At 38.4% G+C, this 22,421-nt stretch overlaps 1 protein-coding gene across 1 annotated transcript; it reads left to right on the top strand.

Annotated features, from left to right (window-relative positions):
- The first annotated feature begins 19,753 nt into the window (after nt 1-19,753).
- prmt6 (protein arginine methyltransferase 6) lies at nt 19,754-22,143 on the top strand. Its single transcript, XM_062021700.1, has one exon. The coding sequence runs from the start codon at nt 19,789-19,791 to the stop codon at nt 20,902-20,904; it is 1,116 nt and encodes a 371-aa protein (XP_061877684.1). The 5' UTR covers nt 19,754-19,788; the 3' UTR covers nt 20,905-22,143.
- Nucleotides 22,144-22,421: the final 278 nt, after the last annotated feature.

Here is a 22,421-nt window from a genome sequence, read left to right on the forward strand (position 1 = left end):
AGGTTCTGACGTTGATTTGACCATTGAATTTTGGTCATTTCCCAACCAATAGTCCACAACACAAATACAAACGTTGAAACAACATGCTTTTCGACGACGTTTATTCAATTCCAAGTTGTGACGTTGAACTGACCATTGAATTTTGGTCATTTTCACAACCAATATTTTACAACACAAATACAACATTGAAACAACATGCTTTTTGACAACGTTTATTCAATGTTGGGTTCTGACGTTGATTTGACCATTGAATTTTTGTCATTTTCCAACCAATATTCTACAACACAAATACAACGTTGAAACAACATTGAAACAGCATACTATTTTGGTCATATTCCAACTAATATTCTAGAACATAAATACAACGTTGAAACAACATGCTTTTTGACAGCGTTTAATCAATGTCAGGTCCTGACGTTGTTTTGACCATTGAATTTTGGTCATTTCACATTCAATATTTTGCAACACAAATACAACGTTGAAACAACATGGTTTCTGACAACGTTTAATCAATGTTGGGTCCTGACGTTGTTCGACCATTGAAATGTGGTCATATTCCAACCAATAATCTAGAACATAAATACAACGTTGAAACAACATGCTTTTTGACTACGTTTTATCAATGTCAGGTTCTGACGTTGATTTAACCATTGAATTTTGGTCATTTCCCAACCAATAGTCCACAACACAAATACAAACGTTGAAACAACATGCTTTTCGACGACGTTTATTCAATTCCAGGTTGTGGCGTTGATTTGACCATTGAATTTTGCTCATTTTCGCAACCAATATTTTACAACACAAATACAACGTTGAAACAACATGCTTTTTGACGACGTTTATTCAATGTTGGGTTCTGACGTTGATTTGACCATTGAATTTTGGTCATTTTCCAACCAATATTCTACAACACAAAAACAACGTAGAAACAATATTTTTGACAAGGTCAAATCAATGTCAAGTTGCGACGTTGATGTGACCGTCGAATTTCGGTCATTTTCCAACCAATATTCTACAACACAAATACAACGTTGAAACAACATTGAAACAACATACTATTTTGGTCATATTCCAAACAATATTCTAGAACATAAATACAATGTTGAAACAACATGCTTTTTGACTACGTTTATTCAATGTTGGGTTCTGACGTTGATTTGACCATTGAATTTTGGTCATTTTCTGTTCTACAACACAAATACAAACGTTGAAACATATATATATATTTTTATATATATATATATATATATATATATATATATATATATATATATATATATATATATATATATATATATATATATATATATATATATATATATATATATATATATATATATATATATAGATGGATTGATAGATAAATATACAAGCCCCACAGACACATTTTTTTCCTCTAAATTTGGCCCCGAGTCAAAAATATATGCCCAGGCCTTTGTTAAAACCTTATTCCAAAATGGAATAAATACATTTTTGTCCCCAGAATTATTCACCAAAAAAGACCTCATAATGTCAATATGAAAAAGGGACAGTTTACATTCGTAGCAGGTGTGAAAGAAAAGCGCAGAGTGAGCGATATGTCAGTCTTTACACACTGAATACAGTCCGGGAGGGAGGGGGTAGGCTCAGTTCGGAGGGGGGGGAGAGGCCTTGGTGGAGGTCACCTGGCTGCTAAGAAGCTGTAATGAAGGAGTTGGTCGTTTCAAAGAATGTGCTTTCAGTTTCACTAAAAGGATGAGCTTTTCTCAGCAACATGGACTTTTAGAATGAGACGGAGCAAATAAAAAAGGAAACTTGCTACACTCAGGATGAAGGAACCACAACAAGAACGATACAATTGTAAAACATACAAAACCCAAAACCAGTAAAGTTGGCACGTTGTGTAATACGTAAATAAAAACATAATAGTATGATTCGCAAATCCTTTATAACTTATATTCAATTGAATAGACTGCAAAGACAAGATATTTAATGTTTCAACTGAGAAATTGTTGTTGTTTTTTTGCAAATAATCATTAACTTAGAATTTAATGGCAGCAAAAAAAAGTTTGCACTGGGGCATTTTTACCACTGTGTTACATGGCCTTTCCTTTTAACAACACTCAGTAAACGTTTGGGAACTGAGGAGACACATTTTTGAAGCTTCTCAGGTGGAATTCTTTCCCATTCTTGCTTGATGTACAGCTTAAGTTGTTCAACAGTCCGGGGGTCTCCCTTGTGCTATTTTAGGCTTCATAATGCGCCACACATTTTCAATGGGAGACAGGTCTGGACTACAGGCAGGCCAGTCTAGTACCCGCACTCTTTTACTATGAAGCCACGCTGTTGTAACACGTGGCTTGGCAATGTCTTGCTGAAATAAGCAGGGGCGTCCATGGTAACGTTGCTTGGATGGCAACATATGTTGCTCCAAAACCTGTATGTACCTTTCAGCATTAATGGTGCCTTCACAGATGTGTAAGTTACCCATGTCTTGGGCACTAATACACCCCCATACCATCACACATGCTGGCTTTTACACTTTGCACCTATAACAATCCGGATGGTTCTTTTCCCTCTTTGGTCCGGAGGAGACGAGGTCCACAGTTTCCAAAAACAATTTGAAATGTGGACTCGTCAGATTACACTTTGCATCAGTCCATCTTCGATGAGCTCGGGCCCAGCGAAGCCGGCGGCGTTTCTGGGTGTTGTTGATAAATGGCTTTCGCTTTGCTCGGTAGAGTTTTAACTTGCACTTACAGATGTAGCGACAAACTGAAGTTACTGACAGTGGTTTTCTGAAGTGTTCCTGAGCCCATGTGGTGATATCCTTTACACACTGATGTCACTTTTTGATGCAGTACCCCCTGAGGGATCGAAGGTCACGGGCATTGAACGCTGGTTTTCAGCCTTGCCGCTTACGTGCAGTGATTTCTCCAGATTCTCTGAACCTTTTGATGACATTACGGAGCGTAGATGGTGAAATCCCTAAATTCCTTGCAATAGCTGGTTGAGAAATGTTCTTCTTAAACAATTTGCCCACACATTCGTTCACAAAGTGGTGACCATCGCCCCGTCCTTGTTTGTGAATTTCATGGAAGCTGCTTTTACACCCAATTAGCCAGTTCCAAATAAGTGTTTGAATGGCATTCCTCAACTTTCTCAGTCTTTTTTGCCACTTGTGCCAGCTATTTTGTAACATGTCACAGGCATCAAATTCCAAATGAGCTAATATTTGCAAGAAAAAGCAAAGTTTTCCAGTTTGAACGTTAAGTATTTTGTCTTTGCAGTCTATGCAATTGAATATAAGTTGAAAAGGATTTGCAAATTATTGTATTCTGTATTTATTTACCATTTACACAACGTGCCAACTTCACTGCTTTTGGGGGTTTGTACATTTGTACATGTTTTCTAACCCAGCTCCATGAAAGCGACGCCAACCCCGCCAGACACTTGGTGGAAGCCACTGCCCGTTTCACAGATGCGCCGAAGGAGCGAATCAGGTCAGTCTGCGCTCTTATCGGTCGGGCTCTAACCCTCGGCTCCAATCTGCTTGCCAGCAGACCTCCGCTGCTTATCCAATCCCGCTATGGTGTGTCCCAAATCCATGCAGCAACTCCCCGAAATTGAAATATCATAATAAGTTCCCAAAAAAACAATACCTGAAAAGAATTACATGCAGGCCTAATCCAAAAAGTGCATGATTGAAAAGGGATTAGTGAGCGGAGGGGGCGAGGGAGGTGGCCCACGAGAGCTGATTGTGAATTAAGCCACCGCGTTCGGGTCTACGTGCTCCTGCCAGTGGTTTGGTTTCTTAACAGGTGCCGGTCCGTGATAAACAATGTGCATAAGTCCATGACACTTGAAAGCGCACGGAACTGACAGCAACTTGGCCGAGGTCTGCAGCTCAGGGTCAGAATTATTGCTGTGGAGTAGGTGGGGGGGGGGGGGGGGGAAACCGGAGGACCATGCAGTGGACACAGGATCCACAAGTCAGTTCCGGTAGATAATGTAATGTTGACAAATAGTCTCCTCCGCTTAGCACCCTCTAGAGAAATGAAGCCCACATCTTTGGGGAGGTTTTGCTCCACCAAATTAGCTTTTTGTCAATACCGCCGTCTTAATTTGCCAGCTCAGGATGTGCTGACAGAAATATTGCTTACTGTAAGTGACTGCGGGAATTGAATCCGATTGGCTTGCACCGCAGTGTCATTAGCATAGAAGGATGAATGAGCGGCCGTGATTAGACACCAGCCGGGTTTCAGCGGCGGTCGAAAAACAAGCCGCTCGACAACACGTTCGATAATTTGTCCACACTTTTTAACGGACGGCAAAGGCCTAACTTGACATGTTTATCTGATCATTTTTAATTGGGTTCCGTTATGCAAAACCAATTCTTCCTACATGTTTTGTTCAATGATGTCTTCTTAATCATATTCTTCTTCAAATTTGAAATAAAAAATAATAAAATAATTCTTATTTTTGTTCATGTTTTTGCGTATTTGGGATCCCCATAAGTCTCGGACATTTGAAATCAAACCATGGAGGCATGGCAAAGATGTTTATAAGACAACATGACGTTGAAACAACATGCTTTTTGACGACGTTTAATCAACGTTGGGTCCTAAAGTTGATTTGACCATTGAAATGTGTTTTTTTCCCAAACAATATTCTACAACACAAATACAACGTTGAAACAACATGCTTTTTGACAAGGTTTATGTCACGTTCTGGATGCATGGTGTGGCGGGATTTTTGTTCTCCCAAGCTGCAAAGGACGAGAACCGGACAGGACTTGCAGGTAAAGACATGATTTAATTATCAAAAATCACAAAACTGGTACAAAACAGAAAACAACCCGACAGGACGAGGTGCCGAGCGCACCGGAAGCTAAGGCTAACACTTAGCACAGTGTCTACTAGCAGGAGATAGGAAATGAGAACAAACCTACGTGGCAGTCGCGGGATGCAAAACAAAGAAGCCAGGACGACTGACTGAGAAGGCAGGCTTTAAATAATAATGTCAATGATGACCAACAGGTGTGTGTCGGGAACCCCAGCGGCAGGTGAACGTAATTAGCTACTACGGTAACCAAACTCAGAGGTGCTAAACAGATACTAAAAAGGAGTCCAAGACTAGGAGAAAAACACAAATGACTATAAAACAAACAGAAATATGATCCGGGCAGCGGATCATAACAGCTTAATCAATGTCAGGTTGTGACGTTAATTTGACCATTGAATTTTGGTCATTTCCCAACCAACACAAATACAACGTTAAAAAAAACATGCTTTTAAAAAACTTCTATTCAATGTCAGGTTGTGACGTTGATTTGACCATTGAATTTTGGTCGTTTCCAAACCAATATTCTACAACACAAACACAACGTTGAAACAACATGCTTTTTGACAACGTTTAATTAATGTTGGGTTGTGATGTTGATTTAACCTTTAAAATTTGGTCATTTTCCAACCAATATTCTACAACACAACTACAACGTTGAAACAACATGCGTTTTGACAACGTTTAATTAATGTCAAGTTATGATGTTGATCTGACCATTGAAATGTATTTTCATTTTCCAACCAATATTTAACAACACAAATACAACATTGAAACAACATGCTTTTGGACAAGGTATAATCAATGTTGGGTTGCTACGTTGATTTGAACATTGAATTTCAGTCATTTCCCAACCAATATTCTACAACATATATACAACGTTGAAACAACATGCTTTTTGACGACGTTTAATCAATGTTGGGTTCTGACGTTGATTTGACCTTTGAATTATGGTCATTTCCCAACCAATATTCTACAACATATATACAACGTTGAAACAACATGCTTTTTGACGACGTTTAATCAACGTTGGGTCCTAAAGTTGATTTGACCATTGAAATTTGGTCATTTCCCAAACAATAATCTACAACTCAAAGACAACGTTGAAACAACATACTTTTTGACAACGTTTAATTAATGTCAGGTTGTGACGTTAATTTGACTATTGATTTTTGGTTATTTTCCAAACAATATTTCACAACACAAATACAACGTTGAAACAACATGCTTTTTGACGACGTTTAATCAATGTTGGGTTCTGACGTTGATTTGACCTTTGAATTATGGTCATTTCCCAACCAAGATTCTACAACATATATACAACGTTGAAACAACATACTTTTTGACCATGTTTAATCAATGTCAGGTTGTGACGTTAATTTGACTATTGCTTTTTGGTCATTTTCCAAACAATATTTCACAACACAAATACAACGTTGAAACAACATGCTTTTTGACGACGTTTAATCAATGTTGAGTTCTGACGTTGATTTGACCTTTGAATTATGGTCATTTCCCAACCAACATTCTACAACACAAACACAACGTTGAAACAACATGCTTTTTGACGACGTTTAATCAATGTTAGGTTATGACGTTGATTTGACCTTTGAATTATGGTCATTTCCCAACCAATATTCTACAACATATATACAACGTTGAAACAACATGCTTTTTGACGACGTTTAATCAATGTTGGGTTCTGATGTTGATTTAACTATTGATTTTTGGTCTTTTCCCAAACAATATTCTACAACGTTGAAACAACATGCTTTTTGACAACGTTTATTCAATGTCAGGTTGTGACGTTGATTTGACCATTGAATTTCAGTCATTCCCCAACCAATATTCTACAACACAAATACAACGTTGAAACAACATGCTTTTTGACATCGTTTAATCAATGTCAGGTTGCTAAGTTGATTTGACCATTGAAATTTGGTCATTTTCCAAACAATGTTCTACAACACAACTACAACGTTGAAACAACATGCGTTTTGACGACGTTTAATTAATGTCAAGTTATGACGTTGATCTGACCATTGAAAATTGTTTTCATTTTCCAACCAATATTCAACAACACAAATACAACGTTGAAACAACATGCTTTTTGACAAGGTTTAATCAATGTTGGGTTGCTACATTGATTTGACCATTGAATTTTAGTCATTTTCCAACCAGTATTCTACAACAAAATTACAACGTTGAAACAACATGCTTTTTGACAAGGTTTAATTAATGTCAGTTTGTGACGATGATCTGACCATTGAAATTTCTTTTCTTTTTCCAACCAATATTTAACAACACAAATACAACATTGAAACAACATGCTTTTAGACAAGGTATAATCAATGTTGGGTTACTACGTTGATTTGAACATTGAATTTCAGTCATTTCCCAACCAATATTTTACAACACAAATACAACGTTGAAGCAACATGCTTTTTAACGACGTTTATACAATGCCAGGTTGCGACGTTGATTGGACCATTGAAATGTGGTCATTTTCCAAACAATATTCTACAACACAAATACAACGTTGAAACATGCTTTTTGACAACGTTTAATCAATGTCAGTTTGCGACGTTGATTTGACCATTGAATTATGGTCATTTTACAACCAATATGCTACAACACAAATACAACGTTGAAGCAACATGCTTTTTGACGACGTTTAGTCAATGTCAGGTTGTGACGTTGATTAGACCATTGAAATTTTGTCATTTTCCAAACAATATTCTACAACACAAATACAAAGTTGAAACAACATGCTTTTTGACAATTTTAAATCAATGTCAGGTTGCAACCTTGTTTTGACCATTGAATTTTGGTCATTTTCCAACCAATATTCCACAACGCAAAGACAACGTTGAAACAACATACTTTTTGACCACGTTTTGTTAGGATCTGCTGCTCGGATCACAGTTTGTTTATGTTTTCTTGTCACATGTGTTTTCAGCACCTTGAGTTTTTGTTAGTTTCTGTTGCCAAGACTGCAGATTGCTCACACCTGCCTCTGGTTAGTGTTCGGGACGTGCACCTGTTGCCCGGGCGCTAATCAGAGGGCTATTGAGTCTTTGCCCTGGCCTCACTCGGCCTGGCTTGCTAATTTGCTTTTACGCAACAGCTAACGACTACTTCGATTCCTGCTAGCTTTCATGCGATGTTATTTTTGCTTGCTAGCTCCCACGCTAGTCCCTTTATTTTTGTCTTCCGTGCTACGAGCACGTTTTTGTTGTTTCTGTCAGATTTATCCGCTTAAATAAATAATTGTACTACCTGCACGCTGTGTCCGAAGCCGTCTGCATCCCTGGGAGAACAACCACGCACCACGATGCGACCAGGTCGTTACACGTTTATTCAATGTCAGGTTGCGACGTTGATTTGACCATTGAATTTTGGTCATTTTCCAACCAATATTCCACAACACAAATACAACGTTGAAGCAACATGCTTTTTGACAACGTTTATTCAATGTCAGGTTGCGACGTTGATTTGACCATTGAATTATGGTCGTTTTCCAACCAATATGCAACAACACAAATACAACGTTGAAGCAACATGCTTTTTGACAAGGTTTATTCAATTTCAGGTTGCGACCTTGATTTGACCATTGAATTATGGTCGTTTTCCAACCAATATGCAACAACACAAATACAACGTTGAAGCAACATGCTTTTTGACAAGGTTTAATCAATGTAAGCTTGCAACGTTGATTTGACCATTGAATTTGAGTCATTTTCCAACCAATATGCTACAACACAAATACAACGTTGAAGTAACATGCTTTTTGACAATGTTTAATCAATGTCAGGTTGTGACGTTGATTTGACCATTGAAATGTTGTGATTTTCAAGATATTTTTTTTAATTTATTAAGTATTTTTTTCTCCTTTAGTATGTTTTCCTGTGAGTTGGGGGAAACATAAACAAACATGTTGTTTCAACGTTGTATTTGTGTTGTACAATTGGTTGGGAAAGGACCGAAATTTTAACGTCAGAACCTGACATTGAATAAACGTAGTCAAAAAGCATGTTTTTTCAATGTATGTGTTGTGGAATATTGGTTGGGAAATGACCAAATTTCAATGGTCAAATCAACGTCAGAATCTGACATTGATTAAATGTCGTCAAAAAGCATGTTGTTTCAACGTTGTATTTGTGTTGTAGAATATTGGTTGGGATATTACCAAAATGTAATGGTCAAATCATGGTCAGGGGCCGTATTTATCAAGCTTCTTAGAATTACTCCTAAGAAGTCTGCTAAGAGTTGACTTAAGAGTAAATAAATTCTTCGCTGAAAGCTGCACTTAAAAGTTAGTTATCAAGCGTCTTACTCACACTTTCAGCGAAGTGTAGGACTGAATCTTAAGTGTCACACTCAGAGCTGAATTACGACATTACTATGTGCCGTAAACGGAATTTTAGGTGACGTCATTTCTGTGTCCATAGAAATTACCAATCACGGAAGGGAATCCCTTGTCTAAGAATAAAGAAATATCTTAGAAATATTTAAGTGGACAATGGGAGTGTATATTTTGACAATAAACTACAAAATAATACAAAACAAACTAGTCCCCGCCCGCACTCACGCTACCGCAACCTCTCTTCTCTCGCCCACACACTCACTGACGTCACTCACCTCACATGCTGTCACCTATTAAAGGGCCACACACATACGCTACTCTCATAACATTTTCTTTCCAATTCATTAATTAGGCAACTAATTTGAAACTGGTGTGGGTGGCTCTATATATACTACTAGCCCACTGCAGCCACATGCAGAAATCAACAAGGAATCGAAAAGTATTAAATCTGTGACAAAAATAATACCCGCTCTGTCTAAACGATACCGTTTGATCAGCTGCTCGTCATCAAACAAAGCCAGAACATCCTTCCGCTCCCTGAACGTCCGCACACGTCTCTCTCGCCTCAGTGCCATCCCCTGCTGGCAACTCCTAACCACTTAAGACACCTCTGAAGGTCTCTTAAATATCGTGGAGAGTAGGAGTGATTCTTAGACTTAAGAAAGTTGATAAATAGCTTTTATTCTTAAGTTTGAGAGTAGGACTAAATTTCACAAATTCTCAGGACTTAAGTGTAAAATGGCACTCTAAGACGCTTGATAAATACGGCCCCAGAACTCAACATTGATTAAATGTTCTCAAAAAGCATGTTGTTTCAACGTTGTATTTGGGTTGTAGAATTGGTTGGGAAATGACCAAATTGCAATGGTCAAATCAAAAAAATCCTTTAGAAAATGTCCCTATCAGCCAAAAAGGTACATTTAAAAAGTCCAAATTAGGACTTTTATCAGACTACAACTGTATAATGCTTGCTGTTTCATACCTTGCTGTCAAGACTGTAATTTTCTGAATATGAGAAACCTTGAAAGTAATCTGCAAGTCTCAGACGGCAGTAAACACAGGTGTGCTTCACACTGTCTCCATCTTTCTACAGGCTGACAACACAAGGACAAACTCACTTCTTAGCTGTCAAACACTAAAATACAGATTGTGACCTCACTGTTGATCTTGACTTAAGAAAAACAACATTGAAAAGGACTTTTCAACACGTTTTGTATATTTTTCCCACCTGAGATCCTTTTAACCAAACAAACAAAATGGAATACGCATGAAAGATTTGATCCTTTTGGACCGTACTTAATAGTACAAGTCACTCTAACTTATATCTGTTAGATCTGGAGACACCCCAGAAAACACTAGAAATTGATACAACGTTGATTTTACATGCATGTCCTTTAAAACTGACTTTGAAACCACATTACAAAATAGTTGTATTTGTATACGTTGATGTTCAACATTGGATCCATGTTGGTTGGAAAATGACCAAAATTCAAAGGTCAAATCAACGTCACAACCTGACATTGAATAAACGTCATCAAAAAGCATGTATTTGTGTTGTGGAATATTGGTTGGGAAATTACCAAATTTCAATGGTCAAATCAATATCAGAACCCATCCATCCATCCATCCATCTTCTTCCGCTTATCCGAGGTCGGGTCGCGGGGGCAGCAGCCTAAGCAGGGAAGACCAGATTTTCCTCTCCCCAGCCACTTCGTCCAGCTCCTCCCGGGGGATCCCGAGGCATTCCCAGGCCAGCCGGGAGACATAGTCTTCCCAACGTGTCCTTGCTTAAATCAATGTCAGAACCCAACATTGATTAAACGTTGTTAAAAAGCATGTTGTTTCAATGTTGTATTTGTGTTGTAGAATATTGGTTGGGAAATGACCACAAGTCAATGGTCAAATCAGTGTCAGAACCCAACATTGATTAAACGTCGTCAAACAGCATGTTGTTTCAACGTTGTATTTGTGTTGTGAAATATTGGTTGGGAAATGACCACATTTCAATGCTTAAATCAATGTCAGAACCCAACATTGATTAAACGTTGTTAAAAAGCATGTTGTTTCAATGTTGTATTTGTGTTGTAGAATATTGGTTGGGAAATGACCACAAGTCAATGGTCAAATCAGTGTCAGAACCCAACATTAATTAAATGTTGTCAAAAGGCATGTTGTTCCAACGTTGTATTTGTGTTGTAGAATTGGTTGGGAAATGACCACAATTCAATGGTCAAATCAAGGTCAAAACCCAACATTGATTAAATGTCGTCAAACTGCATGTTGTTCAAACGTTGTATTTGTGTTGTAGAAATGGTTGGGAAATGACTACAATTCAATGGTCAAATCAACGTCAGAACCCATCATTGATTAAATATTGTCAATAAGCATGTTGTTTCAACGTTGTATTTGTGTTGTAGAATTGGTTGGGAAATTACCACAATTCAATGGTCAAATCAGTGTCAGAACCCAACATTGATTAAACGTCGTCAAACAGCATGTTGTTTCAACGTTGTATTTGTGTTGTTGAATATTGGTTGGGAAATGACCACATTTCAATGCTTCAATCAATGTCAGAACCCAACATTGATTAAACGTCGTTAAAAAGCATGTTGTTTCAACGTTGTATTTGTGTTGTAGAATTGGTTGGGAAATTACCACAATTCAATGGTCAAATCAGTGTCAGAACCCAACATTGATTAAACGTCGTCAAACAGCATGTTGTTTCAACGTTGTATTTGTGTTGTTGAATATTGGTTGGGAAATGACCACATTTCAATGCTTCAATCAATGTCAGAACCCAACATTGATTAAACGTCGTTAAAAAGCATGTTGTTTCAACGTTGTATTTGTGTTGTAGAATTGGTTGGGAAATGACCACAAGTCAATGGTCAAATCAGTGTCAGAACCCAACATTGATTGAATGTTGTCAAACTGCATGTTGTTTCAACGTTGTATTTGTGTTGTAGAAATGGTTGGGAAATGACTACAATTCAATGGTCAAATCAACGTCAGAAACCAACATTGATAAAACTTCATCAAAAAGCATGTTGTTATAACGTTGTATTTGTGTTGTAAAAATGGTTGGGAAATGACTACAATTCAAAGGTCAAATCAACGTCAGAACCCGACATTGATTAAAGATCGTCAAGAAGCATGTTGTTCCAACGTTGTATTTGTGTTGTAGAATATTGGTTGGGAAATTACCAAATTTCAAAGGACAAATTAAGGTCAGAACCCAACATTGATTAAATGTCATCAAAAAGCATGTTATTTCAATGTTCTATCTGTGTTGTAGAAATGGTTGGGAAATGACCAAAATTCAATGGTCAAATCAACGTCAGAACCCATCATTGATTAAATGTCGTCAAAAAGCATGTTGTTTCAACGTTCTATTTGTGTTGTAGAATTTTGGTTGGGAAATGACCATAATTCAATGGTCAAATCAAAGTCAGAACCCATCATTGATTAAATGTCGTCAATAAGCATGTTGTTTCAACGTTGTATTTGTGTTGTAGAATTGGTTGAGAAATGACCACAATTCAATGTTTAAATTCAACGTCAGAATCCATCATTGATCAAATGTCGTCAAAAAGCATGTTGTTTTAACGTTGTATTTGTGTTGTAGAATTGGTTGGGAAATTACCACAATTCAATGGTCAAATCAGTGTCAGAACCCAACATTGATTAAACGTCGTCAAACAGCATGCTGTTTCAACGTTGTATTTGTGTTGTGGAATATTGGTTGGGAAATGACCACATTTCAATGCTTAAATCAATGTCAGAACCCAACATTGATTAAACGTCGTCAAAAAGCATGTTGTTTCAATGTTGTATTTGTGTTGTAGAATATTGGTTGGGAAATGACCACAAGTCAATGGTCAAATCAGTGTCAGAACCCAACATTGATTAAATGTTGTCAAACTGCATGTTGTTTCAACGTTGTATTTGTGTTGTAGAAATGGTTGGGAAATGACTACAATTCAATGGTCAAATCAACGTCAGAACCCGACATTGATTAAAGATCGTCAAAAAGCATGTTGTTTCAACGTTGTATTTGTGTTGTAGAATATTGGTTGGGAAATGACCAAATTTCAAAGGACAAATTAAGGTCAGAACCCAACATTGATTAAATGTCATCAAAAAGCATGTTGTTTCAATGTTGTATCTGTGTTGTAGAAATGGTTGGGAAATGACCATAATTCAATGGTCAAATCAACGTCAGAACCCATCATTGATTAAATGTCGTCAAAAAGCATGTTGTTTTAACGTCCTATTTCTGTTGTAGAATTTTGGTTGGGAAATGACCATAATTCAATGGTCAAATCAACGTCAGAACCCGACATTGAATAAATGTCGTCAATAAGCATGCTGTTTCAACGTTGTATTTGTTTTGTAGAATTGGTTGGGAAATGACCATAATTCAATGTTTAAATTCAACGTCAGAATCCATCATTGATCAAATGTCGTCAAAAAGCATGTTGTTTTAACATTGTGTTTGTGTTGTAGAATTTTGGTTGGGAAATTACCACAATTCAATGGTCAAATCAGTGTCAGAACCAGACATTGATTAAACGTCGTCAAACAGCATGTTGTTTCAACGTTGTATTTGTGTTGTGGAATATTGGTTGGGAAATTACCACATTTCAATACTTAAATCAATGTCAGAACCCATCATTGATTAAATGTTGTCAATAAGCATGTTGTTTCAACATTGTATTTGTGTTGTAGAATTGGTTGAGAAATGACCACAATTCAATGTTTAAATTCAACGTCAGAATCCATCATTGATCAAATGTCGTCAAAAAGCATGTTGTTTCAACGTTGTATTTGTGTTGTAGAATTGGTTGGGAAATTACCACAATTCAATGGTCAAATCAGTGTCAGAACCAGACATTGATTAAACGTCGTCAAACAGCATGTTGTTTCAACGTTGTATTTGTGTTGTGGAATATTATTTGGGAAATGACCACATTTCAATACTTAAATCAATGTCAGAACCCAACATTGATTATACGTCGTTAAAAAGCATGTTGTTTCAACGTTGTATTTGTGTTGTAGAATATTGGTTGGGAAATGACCACAAGTCAATGGTCAAATCAACGTCAGAACCCGACATTGATTAAAGATCGTCAAAAAGCATGTTGTTTCAACGTTGTATTTGTGTTGTAGAATATTGGTTGGGAAATGACCAAATTTCAAAGGACAAATTAAGGTCAGAACCCAACATTGATTAAATGTCATCAAAAAGCATGTTGTTTCAATGTTGTATCTGTGTTGTAGAAATGGTTGGGAAATGACCAAAATTCAATGGTCAAATCAACGTCAGAACCCATCATTGATTAAATGTCTTCAAAAAGCATGTTGTTTTAACGTTCTATTTGTGTTGTAGAATTTTGGTTGGGAAATTACCATAATTCAATGGTCAAATCAACGTCAGAACGCATCATTGATTAAATGTCGTCAATACGCATGTTGTTTCAACGTTGTATTTGTTTTGTAGAATTGGTTGGGAAATGACCACAATTCAATGTTTAAATTCAACGTCAGAATCCATCATTGATCAAATGTCGTCAAAAAGCATGTTGTTTTAACATTGTATTTGTGTTGTAGAATTGGTTGGGAAATTACAACAATTCAATGGTAAAATCAGTGTCAGAACCCAACATTGATTAAACGTCGTCAAACAGCATGTTGTTTCAACGTTGTATTTGTGTTGTGGAATATTGGTTGGGAAATGACCACATTTCAATGCTTAAATCAATGTCAGAACCCAACATTGATTAAACGTCGTCAAAAAGCATGTTGTTTCAATGTTGTATTTGTGTTGTAGAATATTGGTTGGGAAATGACCACAAGTCAATGGTCAAATCAGTGTCAGAACCCAACATTAATTAAATGTTGTCAAACTGCATGTTGTTGCAACGTTGTATTTGTGTTGTAGAAGTGGTTGGGAAATGACTACAATTCAATGGTCAAATCAACGTCAGAACCCGACATTGATTAAACATTGTCAAAAAGCATGTTGTTCCAACGTTGTATTTGTGTTGTAGAATATTGGTAGGGAAATGACCAAATTTCAAAGGACAAATTAAGGTCAGAACCAAACATTGATTAAATGTCATCAAAAAGCATGTTGTTTCAATGTTGTATCTGTGTTGTAGAAATGGTTGGGAAATGACCATAATTCAATGGTCAAATCAACGTCAGAACCAAACATTGATTAAACGTTGTCAAACAGCATGTTGTTTCAACGTTGTATTTGTGTTGTGGAATATTGGTTGGGAAATGACCAAATTTCAATGCTTAAATCAATGTCAGAACCCAACATTGATTAAACGTCGTTTAAAAGCGTGTTGCTTCAACGTTGTATTTGTGTTGTAGAAATGGTTGGGAAATGACTACAATTCAATGGTCAAATCAACGTCAGAACCCAACATTGATTAAATGTCGTCAAAAAGCATGTTGTTTCAACGTTGTATTTGTGATGTAGAATATTGGTTGGTAAATGACCAAATTTCAATGGCCAAATTAAGGTCAGAACCCGACATTGATTAAACGTCGTCAAAAAGCATGTTGTTTCAACGTTGTATTTGTGTTGTAGAACATTGGTTGGGAAATTACCAAATTTCAATGGTCAAATCAACGTCACAACCCAACATTGATTAAACGTCGTTTAAAAGCATGTTGCTTCAACGTTGTATTTGTGTTGTAGAAATGGTTGGGAAATGACTACAATTCAATGGTCAAATCAACGTCAGAACCCAACATTGATTAAACGTCGTCAAAAAGCATGTTGTTTCAACGTTGTATTTGTGTTGTAGAACATTGGTTGGGAAATTACCACATTTCAATGGTCAAATCAACGTCACAACCTGACATTGATTAAACGTCGTTAAAAAGCATGTTGTTTCAACGTTACGTTTGAGTTGCTCAACGTCAGGACCTAAGTCAACAAGTTCTCAACGTTGCTTTCATGTCTCGTGCCTGCTAAGACAGTGTAAGAGGGATTGGCGTCGGGAGACGTAAATAAGACCGCCGACAAAACAGCGTATCCTAAAGGGACAGTCAGAAAGCGACTCGAAGATGGTCCGTAAAACATAATCAATGCAAAATTTTTGACCAAATAACCACCATGACATGTTAAGGAAGTGTTTTAACTGTAGAAAAGCAGACAAAAGTAAACACAGCCATCAGCATAATGGGACTGCACTTCAACTTGATGATACCTATTAGACCAGTGGTCCCCAACCTTTTTGTAGCTGCGGACCGGTCAATGCTTGAAAATGTGTCCCACGGACCTGGGGGGGTGGGGGGGTGGAGGGTGAAATTTAAAAAAAAAAATTTTTTTTTTTTTTTTTTTCATAAAGAAATACAATCATGTGTGCTTACGGACTGTATCCCTGCAGACTGTATTGATCTATATTCATATATAATGTACATATTGTGTTTTTTATGTTGATTGAATAACACATTTTTTTTTTTTTTTTTTAATTTGGTCCCCAACCACCAATCGGTGGTTGGGGATCACTGTATTAGACGACACTTCACTTGAATGGTTTACATAAGGAACACGATCTCATGTATCCACCAGTGCCGATCTCGGTAACACAAATAATCCCGTTTCAATTTCCGACACTCGCTTTCTAATGTTTTCCCCAATCAGGGACGGATGACAATTAGTTTGGCAGTTAGCAGCAAAGTGTGGCCATGCATGCATGAGCGCCTTTCTTCTTACCCGCGTTGCGGTATTTGTTCTGTCTGATCCACTGCTTTGTCGGGCGACACGCTGCAACAAAATGGAGATATTACAACTTGATGCATGCAGGATGAAACCTGTTTTCTTTCAAAATACATATCGACAAATAAAAACGATATCATTGCATCACAGTGGCATCACTATTTCTGCAGCCCTAATATTCGTTCGTATAACCCCTTGTGCAAACCCCGTCTCCATATGAGTTGGAAAATGGTGTTAGATGTAAACGGAATACAATGATTTGCAAATCATTTTCAACCCATATTCAGTTGAATATGCTACAAAGACAACATATTTGATGTTCAAACTGATAAACATTTTTTTTTTTGCAAATAATCATTAACTTTAGAATTTGATGCCAGCAACACGTGACAAAGAAGTTGGGAAAGGTGGCAATAAATACTGATAAAGTTGAGGAATGCTCATCAAACACTTATTTGGAACATCCCACAGGTGAGCAGGCAAATTGGGAACAGGTGGGTGCCATGATTGGGTATAAAAGTAGATTCCATGAAATGCTCAGTCATTCACAAACAAGGATGGGGCGAGGGTCACCACTTTGTCAACAAATGCGTGAGCAAATTGTTGAACAGTTTAAGAAAAACCTTTCTCAACCAGCTATTGCAAGGAATTTAGGGATTTCACCATCTACGATCCGTAATATCATCAAAAGGTTCAGAGAATCTGGACAAATCACTGCACGTAAGCAGCTAAGCCCGTGACCTTCCATCCCTCAGGCTGTACTGCATCAACAAGCGAAATCAGTGTGTAAAGGATATCACCACATGGGCTCAGGAACACTTCAGAAACCCACGTCATTAACTACAGTTGGTCGCTATATCTGTAAGTGCAAGTTAAAACTCTCCTATGCAAGGCGAAAACCGTTTATCAACAACACCCAGAAACACCATCGGCTTTGCTGGGCCTGAGCTCATCTAAGATGGACTGATGCAAAGTGGAAAAGTGTTCTGTGGTCTGACGAGTCCACATTTCAAATTGTTTTTGGAAACTGTGGACGTTGTGTCTTCCGGACCAAAGAGGAAAAGAACCATCCGGATTGTTATAGGCGCAAAGTTCAAAAGCCAGCATGTGTGATGGTATGGGGGTGTATTAGTGCCCAAGACATGGGTAACTTACACATCTGTGAAGGCACCATTAATGCTGAAAGGTACATATAGGTTTTGGAGCAACATATGTTGCCATCCAAGCAACGTTACCATGGACGCCCCTGCTTATTTCAGCAAGACAATGCCAAGCCACGTGTTACATCAACACGGCTTCATAGTAAAAGAGTGCGGGTACTAGACTGGCCTGCCTGTAGTCCAGACCTGTCTCCCATTGAAAATGTGTGGCGCATTATGAAGCCTAAAATAGCACAAGGGAGACCCCCGGACTGTTGAACAACTTAAGCTGTACATCAAGCAAGAATGGGAAATAATTCCACCTGAGAAGCTTCAAAAATGTGTCTCCTCAGTTCCCAAACCTTTACTGAGTGTTGTTAAAAGGAAAGGCCATGTAACACAGTGGTGAACATGCCCTTTCCCAACCACTTTGGCACGTGTTGCACCCATGAAATTCTAAGTTAATGATTATTTGCAAACAATAATTAAATTTCGAAATTCGAACATTAAACATCTTGTCTTTGCAGTCTATTCAATTGAATATAATTTGAAAAGGATTTGCAAATCATTGTATTCTGTTTTTATTTACGCATTACACCACGTGCCAACTTTACTGGTTTTGGGTTTTTGTACATTATTACTGAAATTTGAGCATTATTTCTCGTCGTTCTTATTTATTTTGTGCTAAGTTGTGTCTGTCCTTATTTATTTGGAAGTCGTATTTTTTGCTAGTCAAACATTCCACAGACTGGATCATTCTACTATAAAAATGCATTGGCTATCATTAAGTCACGATACATAACAAGCGGTGTAGCCAAACCTGCTGGACTTTTATATTTTGTTTTATTTGGTGACATATTATATAAAAAAATATATGGAATTACCTGACTTGCAGGATGTTCATTCAGTTGTTTAATTCATTTTTGTTGAAAAAAAAAAACATGACACAGAACAATAGCCATTTCAAAACAAGAAACACTAAAATAAATCAAGAAAATTAATTGGGGCAATAACAGTTTTATATTTGGATCAAAGTTGAGGAAACATTATGGAATCACCCTGTAATTTTTCATTTCCAAATTTAAGATTTAGCCTGTAGCCTGTAAGTATGTGTGTGTGTGTATATATATATATATATATATATATATATATATATATATATATATATATATATATATATATATATATATATATATATATATATATATATATATATATATATATATATATATATATATATATATATATATATATATATATTGTTTTAACCCAATGTGGCCCCGGAGTCAAAAAGTAAATATGTGAATGTAATTTTTGTTGCAATTTTAATGTTTGTAAGCAATTTCACGCACCACATATATGATTTTTCTGTCAAAATGTAAAGAACGAATACCGTACTTGTATTTACATAAGAAACGATGCGTTCGTGGGCCATATGAAATGACATAGCGGGCTTTTAGTTTGACACCTGTGGCATGGCCCATTGTGTTAAACTATAAAATGAATATGTATTAAAATTCTCTGTTACAAGGTCTCTCTCTCGATGAAAACGAGTTTGCCCAAAAACAAATGACGTCATACAGTATTTGTAACTTTACGTGTTAGTAGCCATATGCACTACTTTCCACCGGTATATGAACGCACCATCTGACTGAGACCGCATTGTTGCCTTGCCAAAGGGAATTGTAGTCCTTATGTGATTCATCCTATCGTAGCGCCTACTGATGAAAACTACAACCCCCCTAATCCTTCCAAAGCGGAAGTGTCTCAAAGAAAAGACAGCAACAATGTCTAACGCGGTGAAGAAGCGAAAATTCGATAAAACCCGCCAGGACAGCCTTTATTTTGACAGCTACTCAGACGTGACGATCCACGAGGAGATGATCGCGGACCACGTCCGGACCAACACGTACCGACTCGCCATTCTGAAGAACAGCGAGTCGATCCGGGGCAAGGTGGTCCTGGACGTGGGGGCTGGCACCGGCGTCCTCAGCATGTTCTGCGTGCAGGCCGGCGCCAAGAAAGTGTACGCCGTGGAAGCGTCCTCCATCGCCGAGCAGGCCGCCAAAATCGTCGAACATAACAACATGGAGGACAAGATCCAAGTGGTGCGAGGCACGGTGGAGACCGCGGAGCTCCCGGAGTTGGTGGACGTGATTGTGAGCGAGTGGATGGGCTACGCGCTCCTCCACGAATCCATGCTCAACTCGGTGCTGTTCGCCCGCGACAAGTGGCTGAAAAAGCCCGGCGGCGTCCTCCTGCCCGACAAGGCGCAGCTCTACATCGCGCCCATCAGCGAGCCGGTGGCGGAGGACCGCCTGCACTTCTGGCACACCGTCAAGGACACGTACGGCGTCGACATGTCGTGCATGAGCGACTTCGCCCGCAAATGCATCAAGAACTCCGACATCTCCATCAGCCCGGTGGCCGCCGAGGACGTGCTCTCCCACCCGGCCCGCTTCGCCGAGCTGGACCTGAGCGCGGCCGCGGTGGAGCAGCTGCGGTCGGTTAAAGGCCACTTCCGGTGCGAGTCGTTCGGGTCCGCGGCCGTGAACGCCTTCTGCGTCTACTTCGCGGTCTCCTTCCCCTGCCCGGACCGGCCGCTGGTGCTGTCCACGTCCCCGTTCATGCCGGAGACCCACTGGAAGCAAGCGGTCCTGTACCTGGACGCTCCCGTGGACGTGACGCAGGACACTCTGGTGAGCGGTGAGGTCAACATGTATCCTTCTGAGGAGAGTGACAGACATGTTTGCATCGGTCTGGAGTACACCATCGGGAAACATAAAACACACACTAAGACCTTTTCTATCCCCGACTGGACCGCGGAGACACTGTCCTAGTTTAGGTGTAATCACTATATTATTGTAGGGCTGGGTCAGACCTGGGCAAATTAAGGCCCGGGGGCCGCAAGCAACCCGTTAAGCTTTTCAATCTGGCCCGCCGGACATTCCCAAATATTTTTTTTTTATATCCTTAAGACAGAAACTTGTAGCTGCCATTATGATGTGCAGTGATGTTTTCTAATTACCAGAAGTCTTCAACTATACCGGGGGTCGGCAACACGCGGCTCTAGAGCCGCATGCGGCTCTTTAGCGCCGCCCTAGAGGCTCTCTGGAGATATTTCAAAAATGTATGAAGAATGGAAAAAGATGAGGGGAAAAAAATCTATTTTTTTTGTTTTAGTATGATTTCTGTAGGAGGACAAACAGGACACAAACCTCCCTAATTGTTATAAATCACACTGTTTGTATTAAACATGCTTCACTGATTCGAGTATTTGGCGAGCGCCGTTCTGTCCTACTTCTTTTGGCGGTCCTTGAACTCACCGTATAGTTTGTTTACATGTATAACTTTCTCCAACTTTCTAGGACGTGTTTTATGCCACTTTTTCTGTCTCATTTAGTCCACCACACTTTTAACGTTGTGCATGAGTGCACAAAGGTGAGTTTTGTTGATGTTCTTGACTTGTGTGGAGTGCTAATCAGACATTTGGTCACTGCACGACTGCAAGCTAATCGATGCTAACATGCTATTTAGGCTAGCGATATGTACATATTGCATCATTATGCCTCATTTGTAGCTATATTTGAGGTCATTTAGTTTCCTTTAAGTCCTCTTAATTAAATGTATGTCTAATGACACATGTAATATGGCTTTTAATTTTGTGCGGCTCCAGACAGATTTGTTTTTGTATTTTTGGTCCGATATGGCTCTTTCAACATTTTGGGTTGCCGACCCCTGAACTATACAAGGTACTTCAATGGTTGGAATCTGCGCTTTTGCATGATATACTAGTTACTATGGTAATCTAATTAATTACTATGGTAATCTAAATCACAGCAGGTGTCAGGGACGGATGCAAAAAGAGATGTTTTACAACAAAGTTCTAAAACTTAGTGATGTATCAGGTATAGCAGATCGTAGGTGTTTTTTTTCACCCTTCGCACTCATATGTGTTTGTCGCATTTTCGTTTTGCTTGATTGTAAAATATGTCGATCAAGAAGGGGTGTGACGTTCATATGTTGTCAATATTTAGTGTTTTATCGGTCATAGTTAATATTGTAAGTCCCACATTCTTTATTTGTGTCGTTCATTAAAAAAAAAAAAGAAATCCATTCCGTTTTTAGCATTCAATCAGACATTATTGCGAGGTTTTGTATCAGTGTTCCCTAAAAATCAGATATACCAGCCCCCGGATGCATTTTTGTCTCTAAATCTGGGCCCCCCAGAGTCAAACTAATTGCCCAGGCCTGGGCTGGTTTAAGCGCGTGAAGTGCAAGTTTATGTCAATATGGTGTAAGAATCGACCGATTATTCGACGTACATCCACATTGGCCAATATTCAATCGCGAGGGG

The sequence above is a fragment of the Entelurus aequoreus genome, linkage group LG15 (genome assembly GCF_033978785.1).
Source record: "Entelurus aequoreus isolate RoL-2023_Sb linkage group LG15, RoL_Eaeq_v1.1, whole genome shotgun sequence".
Lineage (NCBI taxonomy): Eukaryota > Metazoa > Chordata > Actinopteri > Syngnathiformes > Syngnathidae > Entelurus > Entelurus aequoreus.

Excerpts from the sequence above, each read along its gene's own strand:
- prmt6 (XM_062021700.1), top strand. The coding sequence starts at position 19,789 with ATGAAAACTACAACCCCCCTAATCCTTCCAAAGCGGAAGTGTCTCAAA.